This window comes from Danio aesculapii, chromosome 15 (assembly GCF_903798145.1).
Source record: "Danio aesculapii chromosome 15, fDanAes4.1, whole genome shotgun sequence".
In the NCBI taxonomy this organism is placed as follows: domain Eukaryota; kingdom Metazoa; phylum Chordata; class Actinopteri; order Cypriniformes; family Danionidae; genus Danio; species Danio aesculapii.
In genome coordinates, this window is record NC_079449.1 from 11525237 (window position 1) to 11544534 (window position 19298).

The window sequence follows — 19298 nt, forward strand, 5'->3', positions numbered from 1 at the left end:
CATTTAATATAGTAGTAGTGGTAAACTATTGTCCTTGACAGGAATTTTTTTCATGGGCATCACCATATTGCTGCAGACATTCCAAAACAACAACAACAACAACAACAACAACAACAACAAACAACAAAAACAATGCAATATACAGTAGTTACAATAATTATAATGCTAATTAAGATAAACTTTTGTTAAATAAACTAACTAAAACTGGTACAAAGGATTTCTTATATCGGTTCAACTTTCACTTACATATTATATGTTCACATTATATGCATTTATAAAAAGTAAAAATTATCATCGATTCCAAAAAAAAAAAATTAAATAAAAAACGTCAACTCACTCATTAAATTATAATTAAAATTCATTAAATACTTCAATCAACATTTGACAGTATATAAACAGTAGTCAACACCTTTTAAAATGTCCTAAAACTATTCAACAACACTCATTCCAGTCAATTTTGAAAAACCTTTTTGATTCGCTTGTTGACTACTATATATCGTTCTTTGTGATATATATATATATATAAATATATATATAAACAACAATATTTTTCATGCCAGTCGTATCTAGATCGACGTTGTGGACGCGCACTGCATTGCATCCATTCCCACTAGCCTACAGTTCCCACAGTGCACCGCGCGTCCGCCCCCCCTCCCTATCAGCGCTTTCCCTCTTCTCGCAGCCTGAGTTTCTGTCTATCGGTGTTGTTGTTGATGCGATGATGGCGGCGGCGGGATGCGGATCAGCAACCGCGGCTGCCGTTGTGGGCGCAGGCGGCGTGGGCGCGGCTCGGGGTCGCTTCCCCGGTCGGCCTTGGTCGTCGCGGAGCCGTTTGCGTTCGGAGAAGCGCTGGCAGCTCGGCCGCTGCGGGACAGATCTGGACGAGATCTCCGCCAACGGAGGCCCGAGGCCCACCTGCCTGGTGCTCGCGCCGAACGAGGACCAGTCTCTCTCACGCCTTCTCGGGCTGGAGGCGAGCTACAAGCGCCTGGGGGAGGCTGGATACAGCTCGAGTGGGAGCGAAGAGGTCAGTGCGGAGCTGGAAACCGCCTTGTTTTTTGTCGCAGTGCTCAAATTCAGCAGTTTTATGTGACCGTGTGTTTCATAGGAAGGAATAAGAAGAGAAGTAGCGCGAGCGCAGTACTGCTGTTTAAAGCGTTACATTAAAACACGGAGGGGGAGGGGGGGCAGTTACTGTAGCATTGTAGCTTGTAGCAGAATAAGGCTCAGGTTATATTTTAATTTGTTTGAATTTATATAGTTGGGCTTGTTGAATATTAACAGCGCTGTCTGCGTTAACTGGTCTTATGTTTTAGGACATGCATGCATGCATATTGTCTTTATTATACATGCACCAGTTGCAACACCCAGTTTGCTGGACTTAATTTTGTGACAGATTGCTGATAAGAGCATTCATTGCTGGATCACCTGCAGTGAGGAACAATGATGTTAGTTTGATGCTTAAAAAGTCACTGCATGACTGAGAATATATCCGTGACTTTATCAATGCAAAGCTGAGTTTCACTATGTGGAGCGTCTCTGCAGGTCTTGAGAACTGTTCATTCATTCTTCCGGAATTTAAGGGCTCAAGTTAAAGCAGAAAGTCTTTTATTTAGAAAGTTATGGCATTAAATATGGAGCATGCACAGAAAAAGTAAACAGTGTTTTTGTTTTCCAATACAAAACATCCTCAAATTAGGATATGTGAGATGCAAAATAAAGAATTTAAGCCTTGTTTTCTGAGAGAAGTACATTAATATTAAAGCAAGAACAAATATCTGCTAATGCTGTGAGAAAATTGCTTTTTGAATTGATTAAATTTGCTATTGAGTGTTTTTATAAGGCATTGACACATGCTGGTTCTTAAGCTTACTTTATTTTGAGCAGTTTCAATAAATTAAAGTGAAATAAATAAAAAAAGGCCAATTTCACATATGTAAGTAAATGTAAACAGATATAATACACTTTATATATCTGCATTGGAAAACAAGAAGACCATGGAAGACCCAGAAGGATGTAACTTTTTTTTCTGTCATCATCAGAAGTTACAGTAAAAGTTTTTGCTTATTCAGTTTTTTCCGAGCAGTTATTCATCCCTTAAGCTATTTTTGTCAAATGAAATCAAAAGTTACAGAGATTGATATGTTTTATACAGACTGTTTAGCGATTACAAGTAATTTCACCTTAAAAATGTTCATCCAGAGAACTTATTCACATTATGTTCCCTTCTGATCATTCATTACATTTATTTACTTGCTCCTAAAATGGTCTTTTAGTAAAATTAAATTTCATTACCCAAATATAATTTCATTTGCATAATCTTAGTATATGATGACATCTCTTAGTCATTGTTTCAAGATTCCTCTTTGTGGTTAAGCAGTAAATGTTTTGCATGTATATTTTGAGTGTAACTTAATATATTATTAGCATAATTGTTTTTTTATATGCCAGTCGTATGATCTTTATAACCTTATTAATTTAATCAAAAATAGTTAAAGTTTTGTTAATGACCTCATCATCCTGTTTGAATGTGAACTTAATCATGTATGTTTTAAGTTTGTCAGTACTCGACTGGCGAGTCGTCTTAATTAAGGCTGCACAATAAATCATTTCAGTATCGATATCGCAATCTGATCATTCGCAAATGTCACATCACAAGTATTTGCAATGTTGAGTCTGGATTACAATTAATCATTTTGCAAGTGTTTTTTTTTTTAAAGCCTGTGACTAGGCATGGGACGATAACCATTTTCAAGGTATACTTGGTTTACAAGGTATATTGGAAAAGTCAAGGTTTTAAAACCGCCAAACATTTCCACTATACCACTCCCAAGGTTTGTGTAAGAATTTTTATTTACTTTTTTAGGACAGCAGCATCTCCAGCAAAAAGATATCAAAAATGCTGTTTTAAATTGTAAAGAAATCTGTGTTTTTGAAACAAATGAAGACAGCAGAAGTCAATAATTCATTTTAATTATTTAGCCTGGCATGTGTACTGCTCCAAAATATTATAAATGTTTCTCAAAATAAAATGGATTGTGTTCAAAAGGAAAAATGTTTGAGTTTTTTACACAGGCATTTAAAAAGAATGTATTTTAGAGCAGTGATCACAATACCGTCAAACCTTTAATACTGGCCCATGCCTACCTGTGACTGTGTGAGGGTTTTAAAATCGTTCAGGCCTAAGTAAATGTGCTGTTTGAAACTTATCACGATTAATTTTATGGATTTTTTTCACGAAAACTATGCAGGATTATTTTACATTTGATTATTCATTTACTTTATACCTGAATACATTTTGACTCTTCGGAAAACAGTAAAACACTGTATATTTAATTAAAATATTTCTCTTTATTGAATTTATCTATGCTTGTAGATCATTTATTCTACAAATAATGTGCTTAATAATATAAATACTATGCTTATTATATAAAACTTATTGTGCTCAAGTGCTAGACAAATAAATTTGAATTATATTTCATGCACTCCCCTACAGAATCATCCCCTACAGAATCTAAAATTATAAATTCTTTACAAACATTTATTCAACTCATCTAGTGAAATTGTATCCATACTACAATATATACAGAAGAGTTAAAAAATACTGCACTGTGTAATTCTTCCAGTATTGTGCAGCCCTAATATTGATATTAATAGAGATCCTCAAAAATTGACATTTTAGAAATATATATATTTTTTCTAATGAGCTATTACTGCTTGGGAAAGTTCCATTAAAAACTGTGAAAACAATTTAATTTGTTATTCAATAATTATTTATAATTAGGCAGAGGCCAGTATTAGATTCTGACGGAATGATAACTTTGGGGGGAAAAATTCACAATTTGAGGGTATTGTGCTTACTGCTCTAAAATATGCTCTTTTTAAATGTTTGGTAAAAAACAAAACCTTTTTACCTCTTTGAACACAATATATTTTATTTTAAGAAACATTTATAATATTTTGGAGCAGTAAACGTGTCAGGCTGAATAATTCAAATTAATCATTGACTTCTGCTGTCTTCATTTGTTCAAAAAAACTGATTTCTTTACAATATAAAGCCACATTTTTGATATCTTTTCTGCTGCATATGCTGCTGTCCTATAAAAATTAAAAAGAAAAAAAATGTAATTAAAAACATCGCACATATACCATAGGAATGGTATAGCAGAAAATGTTGTCACTTTTTAAACCTTGACTTTTTCAAACATCAGCCTGCGTGATAAATTGTAGATTAAGTTGTACTATTTTCAGACATCTGAAGTATAATGCTCAATATTTCCTCCTGTTTATTTACATTTCTCCTTATTAGAAAAGAAAACATAAACTGCAAATTTGTGGTTTGATCTTTCAATTTAATTTACAACGTTTCCCATACAGTAAGTAATTCACTGGAATGCATTTGTGCTTTTCTCCCCATATCCTCTTTCAGGTTTATTTTCACGCAGATTCTTTAAAATCCAATTGTATCTCCATTTCACTTCTTCTAATCCTTAATAGTGTTTACTGTAAAATTTCTAGTACAGTTTAACACAATATTTAGTGTCTGTCATAATGAAATACGGCTCTGTGTTAGTGCTGCACGATATTGAAACAGTTTAGCATTGCAATGGTTTTTTTCTCTGCAATTATTTTCTGATTGCGATATAAATACACCTTTACCAGGCAACTTAAACAGTTCCTTTAATAAAATTCATTCATTTAGATCCACTTTAATGATTTTGTAGGGGAGTAAAATATAAATATATTTTATGTAATTTATTATATGCCGGTAATAAACTAAATAGAGTCATAAACACTATGAAGCAAATATTAAAGTGAAATAAACAGTGCTTTTTGTTTTTTTGGGGTGAGTCTAACAGTATTCAGGCACAGAAAGTGACTAATAAAATGTAAAATAACATTGTATAATCTTTATCATATAAATAATTTAACACAATTAATCTTTCTTTATGCGCTATTAAAATGATTTAAACTCTTTTAAAATGCTCGCACAATCACAGGCCTTAAAGCAGTCTATTATGGTCAAATTTTGCAATGTCTCCACAAATCTAATGTGTTTTGACCTGTGGACTCTGGTTAACTATAATCCCAACACAACATTACATATCTTGCGATGTGACTATTGCGAATGCACACGTTGCGATATCGATACTGATATAGTGTTGTTACGGTACTGGAATTCGATACCAATTGGTACTGAAATTGTAAAACATCTGTATCCTGCGAAGATTTGAGCGCTGTATAGCACGTTCTTAAACTGCGCTGATTTGCCATTGTGTTCACGTGCTCAACTGAAATGATTGTGATTGGCCGTGAAGGTCGTCGGTTCACGGAACTCACCGTTGTTTACTGATTGTAACCACAGATACAGGGACACTGGAGCATTTCAAAGTCACGTTTATCGGCTGGTTTGTCTATAACCTGACTTACGAGCGATCTGCTGATGAATTGTGGCTTCAATGTCCCTGCATCTGTGGTTAAACTCAGCAAACAGTGTTGAGTTCGGTGAGCTGATGACCTTCACGGCCAATCACTGTTGAGCACGTAAACACAATGGCAAATCCGCGGTTTTTAAAAACGCTTTAATATGCAAAGATCTCAGTTTCACTTCTAATCACTAATAGTGTTTACTGTAAATTTTCTAATACAGTTTAACACTATATTTAGTGGCTGTAATGATGAAAAACGCCTCAGTGTTAGGGATACATGATATTGAAATAAATTTGGCATTGCAATGTCTTTTTTTCTCTGCGATATACAGTTTCAGAATTATTAGCCCCCCTGTTTATTTATTTCCCCAATTTCTGTTTAACGGAGAGCAGATTTTTATTCAACACATTTCTAAACATAATAGTTTTAATAGCTCATTTCTTATAGCTGATTTATTTTATCTTTGCCATGATGACACTTTCAAGACACTTCTTTACAGCTTAAACTGACTTTTAAAGGCCTAAGTAGGTTAATTAGGCTAACTAGGCAGGTTAGAGTAATTAGGCAAGTTATTGTATAAGAATGGTTTATTTTGTAGACTTTCGAAAAAAATATAGCTTAAAGGGGCTAATAATTTTGACCCTAAAATGGTGTTTTAAAAATTAAAAACTGCATTTATTCTAGCCACAGTAAAACAAATAAGACTTTCTCCAGAAGAAAAAAATATTATCAGACACACTGTGAACATTTCCTTGCTCTATTAAACATCGTTTGGGAAATATTTAAAAAAATCAAAATCACAGGGGGGCTAATAATTCTGACTTTAACTGTACATTGCGATATAAATACACTTTCACCAGGCAACTTAAACAGTTCCATTTGGAAAGTCATTTATTTATATAGATTTGGATGATTTTGTAGGGAAGTGAAATATAAATATATTTATACGTTATTTATTGTAATATGAATGTGATAAACAAATATGGTCATAAATAACACAATGGAGCAAATATTTAAGTGAAATAAACACACTTTATGCTTTTCTGGGCAGAGTAACAGTATTCAGGCACATAAATTGACTAAAATAACATTGCATAATCTTCATCATATAAATAATTTAATAAAATTAATCTTTCCTTATGCGCTATTTAAACTCTATTAAAATAATCACACTGTCACAGACCTTAAAACAGTCTATTATGGTCAGATTCTGCAGTGTCTTCACATATCTCGTGTGTTTTGACCTGTGGACTTTGGTCGACTATAATACCAACTCAACGTTGCATATTGTTCGATGTGACTATTGCAAATGCACCCATTGCGATATCGATACTGAAATAGTGTTGTCACGATACTGGAATTCGATACCAATCAGTACTGAAGTTTTAAACGCATTCATTTCCTGCGAGCATTTGAGCAGTGTTGGGCGCGTTCTTAAACTGCACTGATTTGCCATTGTGTTTACATGTTCAACAGAAATGACTGTGATTGTCCGCGATGGTCTTAAGTTAACCGAACTCACCGCTGTGTACTGAGTGTAACCACAGATACAGGGACACTAATGCGTTTCAAAGTCACGTTGATCAGCTGGTTTGTTTATAAGCGGACATAAGAGCGATCCGCTGATGAATCGCAGCTTTAAAATGCTCCGGTGTCCCAGTATCTGTGGTTACACTCAGTAAACAGGGGTGAGTTTGGTGAACTGATGACCTTCACGGCCAATCACGTGAACACAATGGCAAATCAGAGCTGTTTAAGAACGTGTTAAATGTTCGCGGGAAATGGACGTTTTTAAAATTTAAGTACTGATTGGTATCGAATTCCAGTATCGTGACAACCCTATACTAAAACCATATATTGTGGAGCCCTACTCAGTGTATGAGGACATAATCATTTTCCAGAGTTTTTACTATTTATTGAACATTAATCCCATAATTTGCTCAAAGAATATTGGTGGTTAGCTAAAAGGTGGGTTGTACTTAGACATGGGAAGATAAACGTTTTTAAGGTATAGCGCGGTTTGGAAAAGTCAAGGTTTTAAAACCGCTTACATTTTCTATTATACCGTTCCTATGGTATATGTAAGGTGTTTTTAATGGGGTTTTTTTTGTTTAGTTTTTTTTTAAAGATTTTTAGGACAACAGTATGTCTTTGAAAGATTTCCAAAGGTCCCGTTTTAAATTGTAAAGAAATCTGTGTTTTTGAAACAAATGAAAACAGCAGAAGTCAATGATTCATTTGAATTATTTAATCTGACATGTTTGCCTTTTCAAAATATTTTGAATGTTTCACAAATTAAAATGTATTGTGTTCAAAGGGGCAAAAGGCTTTTGTTTTTTTACCCAGACATTTAAAACGAAGATATATTAGAGCAGTAATCACAATACCGTGAAACCGTGATATTTTTATCCAAGGTTATCACACCGTCAGAATCATATACCGGGCCATGCCTAGTTGTACGTTTCTTTTTGTTCTGTAAATACTTTGAGCACAAGGCTACAAATGATTAAACCGGCTACCTTTTTAAAGACAGTTATTTCCCAACATACAGGCCTATGAAGTGTAAAAACTTTAGTCAGAAAGTGAGTGTGATTTTAGTCATCAGGGTAGACACTATAGACTAATTAACGTTTAAGTTTGTTCATTAAAGTAGATTAATGTATTTGATATAATGATACTTTGCATTCATAACCTGCTCTGTCTTAAGACAAAAATTGGTACAACAATACTAATGCATTTTGTAATTTCTGTAGCTGCTAAATAGTAATGTGTCTTCATAATTGCAACTGGCTTTCAAATCAAAAACTGCTTTTAATAAATAATTTTCGATAATTCTTATCCAGTAATCTCGAGCAACGAGGAAGTCGTGTGAACTTGATGGTCATAAGGTGTGGGAAACTTATATGCTCTAGCTTTTATGCACTTGTTTCTCATCGCGTCATGTATCATTGGCATGGAAATGTGCTATGGTTACTCCGTGTTGTGTTGTCAGAGCAGAAACATGCAACTGAAATGAAAAAAAAAAATGATCAAGGTCAAAGTTTTGTGGACTTTGAGGGCTTGAAGACGTGCTTCGACGATTGCCTCTTATAAAAATAGACACAGAGTTATTGTCTGTACATTGACTTCTGTGAAGTTTACGGTTTCGGTTATTTGTGCAGATTTTACAACTTGTACTGTCTTGTAAGATTCTCTATGGGACGTTATACTGGTCTGTGCATGTATTTAAAGTGCTTTTACATATAAATAACAGAGATTGTGTATTAGTGAACTGTATTTTACATGAGGGCATTATCATAATAGGAAAAGCAAGGCAAGTTTATTTATATAGCACATTTCATACACAGTGGCAATTCAATGTGCTTTACATAAACAGAAATAAAAGAGACAAGTATAAGAAAAATAAAAACTAATAATAAGTAAGAACAGATTAAAACATGTTAAAAAAAGGTTATAAAAGAATGAAAAAGAAAAGAAAGACATAATGTACAAAACATTGAATGCTTCATTTTATAAACAAGTTCTCTCGGGTGGTTAACAGCAGAAGTGTTCCAGCTGTGTTTTTTCACACAACAGAATTGTTGAGTTGTTTCACTTCAGTTCTTTCTTTGTTTTCGGGCACGAGCAGTGTTCTGTGAAGTGTGGAACAAGAATAAAGGACTTATGTCTTCTACAATTCAGTGTTTTAACACTTGTAAGGCCTAATCTAGGCCAAAACTTTGATGTTTTGTCATCCACAAGCATTGCTTTGTTCAAGTATTCTGTTTATTTTTGGGTATTTACCAAAATGAATCTCTGACAATATGTTCACATATTCTGTGATGTCTTTATTTTGCTATAAAGCAAGTCACAGAACCATTATGAATGATAACCTTTTATAGTATTATGTGCATTGGTCTCTTAAAACATGTATTAGTGTATTATAGCTCAGAAACATGCAAATTCACTGCTTGTCTTGTTTTATGCCCATCACCAAAGCTACTGCTTAAGAATTTCTTAAATACCCATTCCTTACTTCAGTCTACACTGTCACATGGCCTTTCTAAAATGCTAGCTTGGTCATCAGTGTTGATGCTATCAATGTTGAAAATAGTTGTGTTTATACGTTCTAAATCACAAGACTTGGTTGGTCAATGACTCGAATGTTCCAAAACATTGCATTTATTTTAATAGAAATATTTTATTTTATCGTAAATGTCTTAAATGCTATTTTGATCAATTGTAGGTGTCCTTGCTAAGTAAAAAATAGTTTCTTTAAACAAAAATTGCTTACTGCAAACTTTTGTACTTTATAATAAGTATTACAGTACATAGTGAGGTAAATTAAGGCCGGCTCACACTATGCGATTTTTATTTATAATTTTGTTTATAATATTTTTGTAACGATTATTGCATGTCAGACTGCATGAACATGGCTCCCATGTCACACGGTAAGATCTCAGCTGTCATAAAGTCAGACTGAGTGACAATAAGATAAGTCAAACACGAAAGAAAACACAGCCCGAGTTTGACGTCATCCACTTTCGTAAATGTAAACAATCTGTAGCGGCAATTTCGCACCCAACGTGTCTCAATAATAAAACCAGGAAGAAAAAAAACTGTTTTGATATTTCCTATGATCATCTGAATTGTCACATGGACTGTGTCATCAAAGTTGGTGCTCCTATTGGTTCTTGGATTAAAGCTCATCGCAGCTGTTGTCAAACTGCAGGAAAGTGTCTGAAACATTCTGACACTGCTTGAAATTTATCAGAGGAAAAATCTGATTTCAACGGGCATTAAGTGGCTGTCTTTGAACATGTCAAATCAAAGATCACAGATTTTAGCCTATGATGTCAGGAATCTTTTATTATTTCCTAAATTTGTTCTCAGATGACTAAATTGTGAATTTGAAATCTCAAAGTGTGAGCAAGGCTTTAGTTGTACTTCATCCAGGATTACAGAGACTGCAAACAAGAAGCATATACATATGAAACAATTTACGGACACTTAAATAAAAAGTGTTAAAATTTGTTCTTCTATTTGATTTTTAGGGATCTGAATTTAAAGGCTTTGAAGTTCGAAATGAAAACCGCAGCATCCCAGTTCGTGCTGGACGAAATCCATGTAAACGTAAGTGTGACTTCAGATGCTAAATTATTTAGAGAATCTCCAAAAGTCTTGTCAATGTGTTTGCTTATCTTTTTTTGAGCCTTACTATTTTTTAAGTAAAAAATGTTGTGCAATAGAGCATCAATTCAGAGTCTGTAGAATACTATAGGATACAAACTGTTGGTGCAGTTCTTTTACAAGATACATGTTGTTATTTTAGTCTCTGTTTGATAGTTACTGTAGCATGTGGTGTTAATATTTGAATCTCTGTTTTAATTACCCGCAGTAAATTGAACATAATTTAACTCAATCTTTTTCAGGTGATCGTGTTTCAGTGAAGTCGTCAAAGAGGATACGTCAAAGGTTGACTCTTCCAGTGTCTCCTTTAGTAGAAAGCACAGGTTCGCATGGTCCTCAGAATGATTCAGGTACTGTTCAGCAACTCCACAGTCAAGAGTCTCAAAAGGACACATCAGTAGATGATGGGGGTGGTGGTGGCGGTGGGGGTGATGATGCTGATGGAACAATAGAGAAGCCCACCAGGAGAAAAAGGGGGTCAAGAAAACGAGAGACCCAAACAACTCCAAGGATCACAATAAAGCTGGTGGCTAAAAAGACAGTGGTTACAGTACCAACGTTGCGGAGAAAACCTGGAAGAAGACCGAAGGAAGTCAAAACTGAAGTTACAGAGAGTCAGTGTGCCCAAATCTCAAGTGCTCATGTGAAATTAAAGACAAAAGCACCAGTTAGTAAAAGCAGTGCTGGTGATACAAAGGTGGAAGTTTGTACTAGAAGGAGAGGAAGATCTGCTGACCAGAAATTAGAATCCACTCTGCAAACAGAACCTGAAAAAAAGGCCAATGACCAAAAATTAAAGCTGAGGAAATCAACTCGAAAGTGTCAGAATCCACTGCCAAGTGAAAATAAGGAGCCAAAACCTGCTGATAAGTCAGCACAAGAGGGATCAGAGGTAAATAAGCTTGTGATTAGGAGACAACGCACAAGGTCTTCAATTGTTCCACAGGAGCCTGGAGACCAGAGTTTAGCAGAATCACAGTTGGAGGTCTCTACAATTGATGAATCCAGGTCACCTTCAAAAAAGAAAAAAAAGAAGAAGAAGAAAAAGAAAAATCGCAAAGAATCTGAAAGAAATAAGGATCCATCTTCAAAAGATCATGGCCACTCAGCTGAAGATCCTCTAAAACTTGCATTCGGCAATGATTTTGTTGGAATTCCTGGTTTGAAACTGACCAGAATACGAAACCCCAAAGCCCGGTCTCGCAAGAAACGATGCAAGTTTGTGTGGACTCTTACACTGGTGAAATGCAAAGGCAAAGATTCCCACATTCAAGAGAATCTAAGCAGAACCCAAGATCCCCAAATCCAAGAGGATCTCGGCAAAACCCAAGAAATCGAATCCCAAGATTCTCAAGTTCAAAAAAGTCCAAGCAAAGCAGATAAAAGTCCCAGCATAGAAGCAGAACTTCCTCCTAAATGTGACAAGGAAGTAGATGTTTCTGAAGAAGCAGAACCTGCCCCTGCTCCTTCCAACACTTTAGAAACTGACTCTTTGCAGGAGTCACAAAAAGTAGAAAACACTGCCAGTACTGTAATTCCTGAAAGCCCTGAAAACCCAGTTGCTGTTGAGAAGTATGAGAGAATCCCAGAAAAAGGAAATGAGGAGGTTCTCGAAAGATCAGAAATTGAAGCACATCCAGAAGAGCCCACTCAGACAGAGCCAGAAGATCTGATCAATAAAGATATTGTGCCACCACTTCAAATCAAAGTTGTCTCCTCACCAGGTAAAAACAACAGTTTAAAGCAGTCTTTTTTAATTCAGCAAGTTACAAATTTACCTGAAATAACAGAACCTGAAAAGGTCGAAGACCATCAACATTTGGAAAACAGTGAGACCACGTTGGAAAAAACTACTACTAGTCCTGAGCGCAAAGTAAGGAATAAGCTACGTCAAAGCGCTGCCCGGAAGAAGCGTGCAAGACATAGACACTGGACTATTTATAGGCGAAAGGGCAGAACTAATCCTTCTCAAGAAAACCCAGATTATGAAATTGCAACTGAAACCGAATCTCAGGTGGAGGAATTACTGGTTTTGCCAACAGAAGTGCCAGCACCTGTTGAATCCAAACCAAAAAGGCATTTAGAGGAAACTACACCCAAAAAAGGTAAACGGTCAGTTCCACCAACTACTGAACCATTACCTGAAGCTGCCGAACCTCAGGTCATCGAACAAACCGTTGAAGCACCTTCAACAGATCTGTTACCTGTGACAGAACCTCAGCCAGAGATAAAGCTCGAGACGCCTTCAACCGAAAATGAAGAGGTTTTGGTTTTAGAGCCTTCTGTGAAAGATCACCCACAGGTACCTCGTCCTTTAAAGAGGCGCATAAAACATGCCAAACGTAGACGAAGGTCTTTAATTGGAAGACGGGTAAAAAATCAAAAATTGCAAAAGCAGGTGTTGGTTGAGCTTAGTGATGGTTGCCCACCAACGACAGACTCTGTAGGAGGAGAGCCAAAATTTGTTGGTTTATTTGCAACAAAGTACAAGAGGAAAAGGATTTCGAGTATTCAGTCATTGGAGGCTAGACGGAAAAAAGCCAAACTCCTATCAAAGCAATTGGAGAACACCAGCAGCCAAGACCAACTTTCCAGTCAAGAAGAAATAGATTCTGTCAATGTGAAAACAGACCAAGATCAAGACATTCAACCTAACAAAGCGAAGATTGTGAAAAACATCAGACATTTCATAATGCCGGTCGTTAGTGCCCGATCATCTCGGGTTATCAAAACGCCAAAGAGGTTTATGGATGATCTTGGTATGTCAGACCTTCCCCGTAAGAATTCCCAAAAGAAGCTTGGTCTGCAGCCAAAATCAAAGAAGTCTGATTCAAGTGAAAAAGATGAACCTGGATGCTTTCAGTCTCAGGATGAAGAGGACAATCAGAGTGAAATCGATCTTGATTTGTCTTCCACATGGGAATCAAAACCTAAATCACCTGATGACATAGAGCTATTCAGTGAGGAGAAGCAGCCTGGGAAAAGACGATCACTACTCAGAGATCCAGGTTTTAAATGGGGAGTTCTGGAGCCTGCCAGTGAGGATGTGTATTCCTTTGGTGAAGATCTTGACAAGGAGTTGGAGACTTTGCTATCTGCCAAAGATTTTACAATGGACTCATTTCTTGATCCCGTCCAAAAGAAGAAATCCACAAAATTCAAAGCGCAATCATCAAAATTAAGGTTATACAAAAAGCTTAAACTCAAACAGAGTCTCGCAAGGCAGAAAAAGATCCCTAAGGAAAAAATAAGCAAAGTTGTATCATCTCCTGCCAAGGCACCGAAAAAGGAATTGGAGGAAGGGGCCAGTCTCATAAAGTCTCTCAGAGAAATGAAGAAGGAAAAGGCAAAACTCAAGATTGAGGATCTCAACACCCCTGGGGTTGTTCGCAAAGTCTCCATCTGTGTCCGAGCTCTGAGTGCCAAGCTTCTGGCACAACACCAGGCAAAAGACATCCAAGAGGATGACCTGCCAGATGAGTTCTCAATTCATACAGACATCTCCCTACCCAATAAATGCAAAGGTAGGTTATGACTTTATTTATCGAAACCTTTCATTGTCTTCTTACTCATAATGTCCGACAAGTTTTTGGTACCAACAGTTGCGCCCCCATTGTCAGTTCATGATATCCGGTCAGTGTAACTTTTGGCCATTGGATTTTCATTTTAGAAACGGATATTGAAAAACGCGTTGTTTTTCGATTTAAAATTAAAAAACGAAAATTGAAATTCAATGCATTTTTTGATTTTCATTTTTGAATTTTAAAACGAAAATCAAAAAAATGGCTCGTTTTTCTTTTTCATTGTGAAAAGTGGAAAAACAAAATTAAAAACGGACTATCACTCAGCTTGCAGATGAGTTGTGTGTGGGTCTATGCATAATTTCATATAGCCATGTGCAAATATAGCAGCAGATTTTTAATAAATAAATTGAAATTATTAAAAAAATAGCCTACTTCTGTTTTTATATAAAAAACACAGAGAGATGGGCAATAATTCCAAACGAATGTCCAATGTTACTGTCAATCCTGAAGTGGAAGTGATTTTAACAATAAACTTTATTTTCAGAAAACTGTTCAGCAATGCAAATAATGCTTATGTCATCAATTATGTTGTTTTATATATCCGGCTTCAATGAGGAAAATATGTATTAACAAAATCCTGTTATCACAAGAAAATACCTTTTATAACAATATTAAGTGGGAAAAAAAATAGCCTATAGTAGGCTAGCCTGTGTTGGTAGGACAGCATTGCGTCATCGTAAATGCGTCTGCTTATCTGGTTTCGGAATATAAAAAACAAGTGTTTATTCGCTTTTGTTTTCCGGTGATTTTAGTTTTTGTTATTCAAAATAAAAAATGAAAATTAAATAATTTTTGAATTTTGTTTTTCAGTTTTTCATCATTAAAACGAAAAACGAGTCTTTTTTTGTTAAATTTTCGTTTTAAAATTCAAAAACGAAAAATGCATTGAATTTAAATGTTCGTTTTTTAATTTTAAAACAAAATTAAAAAACGACTCGTTTTTCATTTTTCAATATCTGTTTCTAAAATGAAAATCCAATGACCAAAAGATACACCGACCGTCTGCATTCAAATGATTGATATTCAGGATGTAAAAGTGACTTGAAATTAAGTAAGTTAAATAAAGACTGAGTTATAGCTACAGGGTAAACCATTGTTTGAATAGGTGTGACAGGCTGTAGACTCAAAAGTAAACTCCCACTGGTATCATTGGCAAACAGTTTTGCATATTTAAACATTTGAAAAATTTCATTTGGCTAGTTGTATACCCAACAATGTAACCTTTTAAAACAGTCATCTAGATCAGGGGTTTTCAAAATGTTTCAGCCCACAACCCCCAAAATAACAATGTCTGTGACTCGCAACACCCACTATCCTCAGAGGAGGTTCTAAATATACAAACACTGCACACAAACACCAGTAGGCCTATATAAACAGTCATTTTGACAACACGTGTAATTTTTTAATAGTAATTTATTCAATTGTTTAATTTCAACATTAACCTTACCTATTCAGATGGGTAGGTGCAATGTTTTGAAGCACAGCAAGTCCATTCTTGGTTTAATTTTGGAGATTATCATTGTCAATTGACTACTATTTTTTTTTCTTTTGTTAGTTACGTATAAAATATGATAATTCTAGTAGTTTAATAAAATGTATTTGCCAATGTATGATTTGTTTGTCAAAGAAAATAGCAATGGCAAACACATAATATCAGCATTGTGACTGGTCAGATTTCCTGTCAGTCAAACAGAGAGCATAGGGTCAATTATAAGTTTTAACAGTCATCAATATGTATTTTTGTTCTCTTTATTCCTATTGCCATACTAGACATATGCCGATATTCAGTTATTCAATATATCATGATAACGAACATGCACAGTATTGATGTTGTGGGCACTTTAAAATACAGTGAATAATTTTTTATTTTTTTTTGTAGCTTATAATATAACAATATAATATTAGGTGTTCATAATAGTGACCAATGCTTGGTTGGCTTAATAGTTTAAGCATGATAATTTTTACATTTTAATCTGTCCTATTACATTCTAAAAATACTGATTGACATTTCTGTGACTATTTATTGTGAATGGGGTGTTGTATTTTATTAACACTGTGCAACAAGGCTCCCTAACCTAATCTCACGGTGTAAACTTTAAAAGCTTTTATTAATCTTAGGTGATGTAAATTTCTTAGGTAATGTCTAATAACACATTAAGATCATAGGTGTAATATTTTTATTAATTGGAGTTGATAACCAATAAAATTCAGTTGTGTTTTAAAATGAATAATAACATATTAACTGTAATGTTTTGTTTTCTCACTGCTGATTTTAACACATTATTTAACTTTTACTGACGAGACTGTATTGTAAAGTGTTAGCTGTTGTACTTCATAACCTTTTTGCTATTTAATTTGGTTACTCTAAACATGCATATCCATGCATAAAGCAATAAAACACAATTTCTTTGTTATTACACTAGTTAAAGTAACCTTTTTACAGGTCAATATTGTGATAAAACCCTATACCATGATAAAACTTTAGCAATTAAATAAGAGAACTTGTAACCATTTACTCACCCTCAAGTTGTTCAGAGCCTGTATGCATTTCTTAAGTTAACCATAGTAAATATTTTGAAGAATGTGGAACCAAACATTTGCTGGGCCAATGAACGTGGAACTAAACTATTTCTGGGTTTCCACTGACCTCCGTAGTACCATTATCTAATTTTTACTGATGAGACTTTATTGTAAAGTGTTAGCTGTTGTACTTTATAACCTTTTTGCTATTTAATTTGGCTACTCTGAACATATATATCCATACATAAAGCAATAAAACACATTTTTTTTTGTTATTATACCAGTTAAAGTAACCTTTTTGCAGGTCAGTTTTGTGATAAAACCATATACCATGATAAACCTTTTAGCAATTAATCACATTAAGAAAATTTGAAACCATTTACTCACCCTCATGTTGTTCAGAGCCTCTGAGTTTCTTATGTTGAACATAGTAAATATTTTGAAGAGTGTGGAACCAAACAGTTGCTGGGTCATTTAAGTGGAATTAAACAGTTGCTGGGTCAATGAAAGTGGAACCAAACAGTTGCTGGGTCAATTAAGTGGAACCAAATAGTTGATGGGTTCCCATTGACCATAGTATTTAAAATAATACTGTATAAGTTAATGGGGACCAGCATACTGTTTAGTTACTCGCATAAAATGTATTTAGTCTGGGTTACTATAAATGTAATAACTTTTTTTTTTACAACTTTTTAGGTATTTTCATTTTAAATAACTTGTTAAGCCCTATTCGGATGGTAATTAGTTCTCGAGAAAAAGAAAAATCTCCATAGTTTCTCAGTAATTGAGCACATGCTTTCAGATGAAGATAATTTTGCAGTGGACATCTGTGTTTGTAAAGCCTGTGAACCCGGAACTACTTGTCATTCACATGATCATTCACATGCCTGGTCGGATGCTAGTGTTTATATGTGGGATCTTCAGATAGATCTACATTTGTGCAGTTCACATCTAACCCTGATCGAACTCATGCTAGATTCACACGGGGCGTCAGAATCAGTGCTGCCACGATCGTCATGGCAACAGCCAATGACATTGACCTCAACACAACTCAAACTCAACTCAGCTTTTCATAGCTAGTCAATAATAAACAGGATGCTGATGGCGGACTCTAAATTTATAACACTTCACCAATGCAAGTGTACAGTTTTAAAACACGAGATGTGGTTTTTCTGATGCAAATTATCATGAAGTGAATGCGTACGGTGCATTTCAGTGGCCAAAAAGGATTTTGGGAGAGATTTAGATGGCAATTCAATCATCAAATGACGTCAGTATTCATCAAATACAGTAGGTAATTTGGCTGGAGATTTTTGTGAGAGAAATAGTCATTTTGTTACCAGATAAATTGCCAAACATAACCAACAATTTCTTACGTCCCCCTGAGGAACAGTCCGAATAGAGCTTTACATATATTTAACTCAAAAGCGCTGACAGTATTTTGGTTTTAACAACTCCCGCCATATTTTTTGTTCCTCAGACTTTGATAAGTTGCATCTCATGGAATCAAAAGCACCAGTTTCTGAGGATCCTGAGAAACACGCTGTTGATGTTGAGGAGAAAAACGCCTCACAGCGCCCTCGCCTTACAGGAGCCAACAAGCGCATGTTCAACCTCCTCAAGAAAGCCAAGGTTCAGCTCATCAAAATAGACCAGCAGAAACAGCTGAAATCATCTGGGGTGAGTCTGTTCATCTCAATGACAACTTTGATTCAGCAAGGATGGGGTTTCAATATTGATAATAAGTAAAGTTTCTTTAGCACTAAATCAGCACAATTATTGCTGAAGGATCATGTGTCTTTTGAATTAATGATGAATTCGCTTGTGTATTGTTCAAATTGACTACCCTTTCATTATGTTAGTGGCACTTTTTCCCCATTGAGATCCTTCATAATGAAATTTATTGATTTAATTAGGTAAAAATGTGTAATTTTTACTGTTGATCATCAGTCGGCAGCGTTAAACCATTAGATGCCTGTGCACTGGATTTTATATAGAATTCTGTGGAGTAAAACAGCAGATTATAGTGTGCGTGCATTAATACATTTATATTTACTATGTTCTGCGAGTTGAGCTGCTTATTTTGATTTTCTCAAACATATCAAGGTAAGTGCAAAGGTCTTTCTTAGACTCACACACACCCACCCACACACACACACACTATACTCCATATAAAAGCCAGAAACTAAGCTTTTTTTTGCACTGTAACTGATGATCAACAGTTAAAAATGACATATTTTACCTCTTCCCAACAGGGAAAACCAGCCACAATCAAGAATGCATTTTAATAATAACAGGATTCAACGCTAAGGATTTTTCAACTGGACTGATTGGACCAATGCTTCAGATTTTTACCTGATCTGCAAAAATCTTCACTGGTCTTATCAAAAAAAAAGAAAAGTTAAAAGCTATTTCTTAGCCGCATATTTTAAATAATATCTGTGAGTCTAGAGTTTAAATATTAAAAAAAAATTAATAAATGTATTATGAGCAAAATTCTGTGTGTTATGCAAACAAAAATACCAGTATGGAAAATGTACAGGTATTTTATCGCAAAACAAAAGGTGGCTGATCTGTCAAACTGACAGCATACTG

The 19298-nt window shown here is 35.0% G+C and overlaps 1 protein-coding gene across 2 annotated transcripts in view; it reads left to right on the plus strand.

The window, feature by feature from the left end:
• The first annotated feature begins 667 nt into the window (after positions 1-667).
• kmt2bb (lysine (K)-specific methyltransferase 2Bb) overlaps positions 668-19298 on the plus strand; it is a 90512-nt gene continuing 71881 nt past the window's right edge. For both annotated transcript variants that reach the window (XM_056473528.1, XM_056473529.1), the window contains exons 1-4: positions 668-1027; positions 10464-10542; positions 10842-14123; positions 18184-18383. In XM_056473528.1, the coding sequence (XP_056329503.1) occupies positions 719-1027; positions 10464-10542; positions 10842-14123; positions 18184-18383 (3870 nt within the window). In that variant the 5' untranslated portion in view covers positions 668-718. The remainder of the gene's footprint in view (positions 1028-10463; positions 10543-10841; positions 14124-18183; positions 18384-19298) is intronic.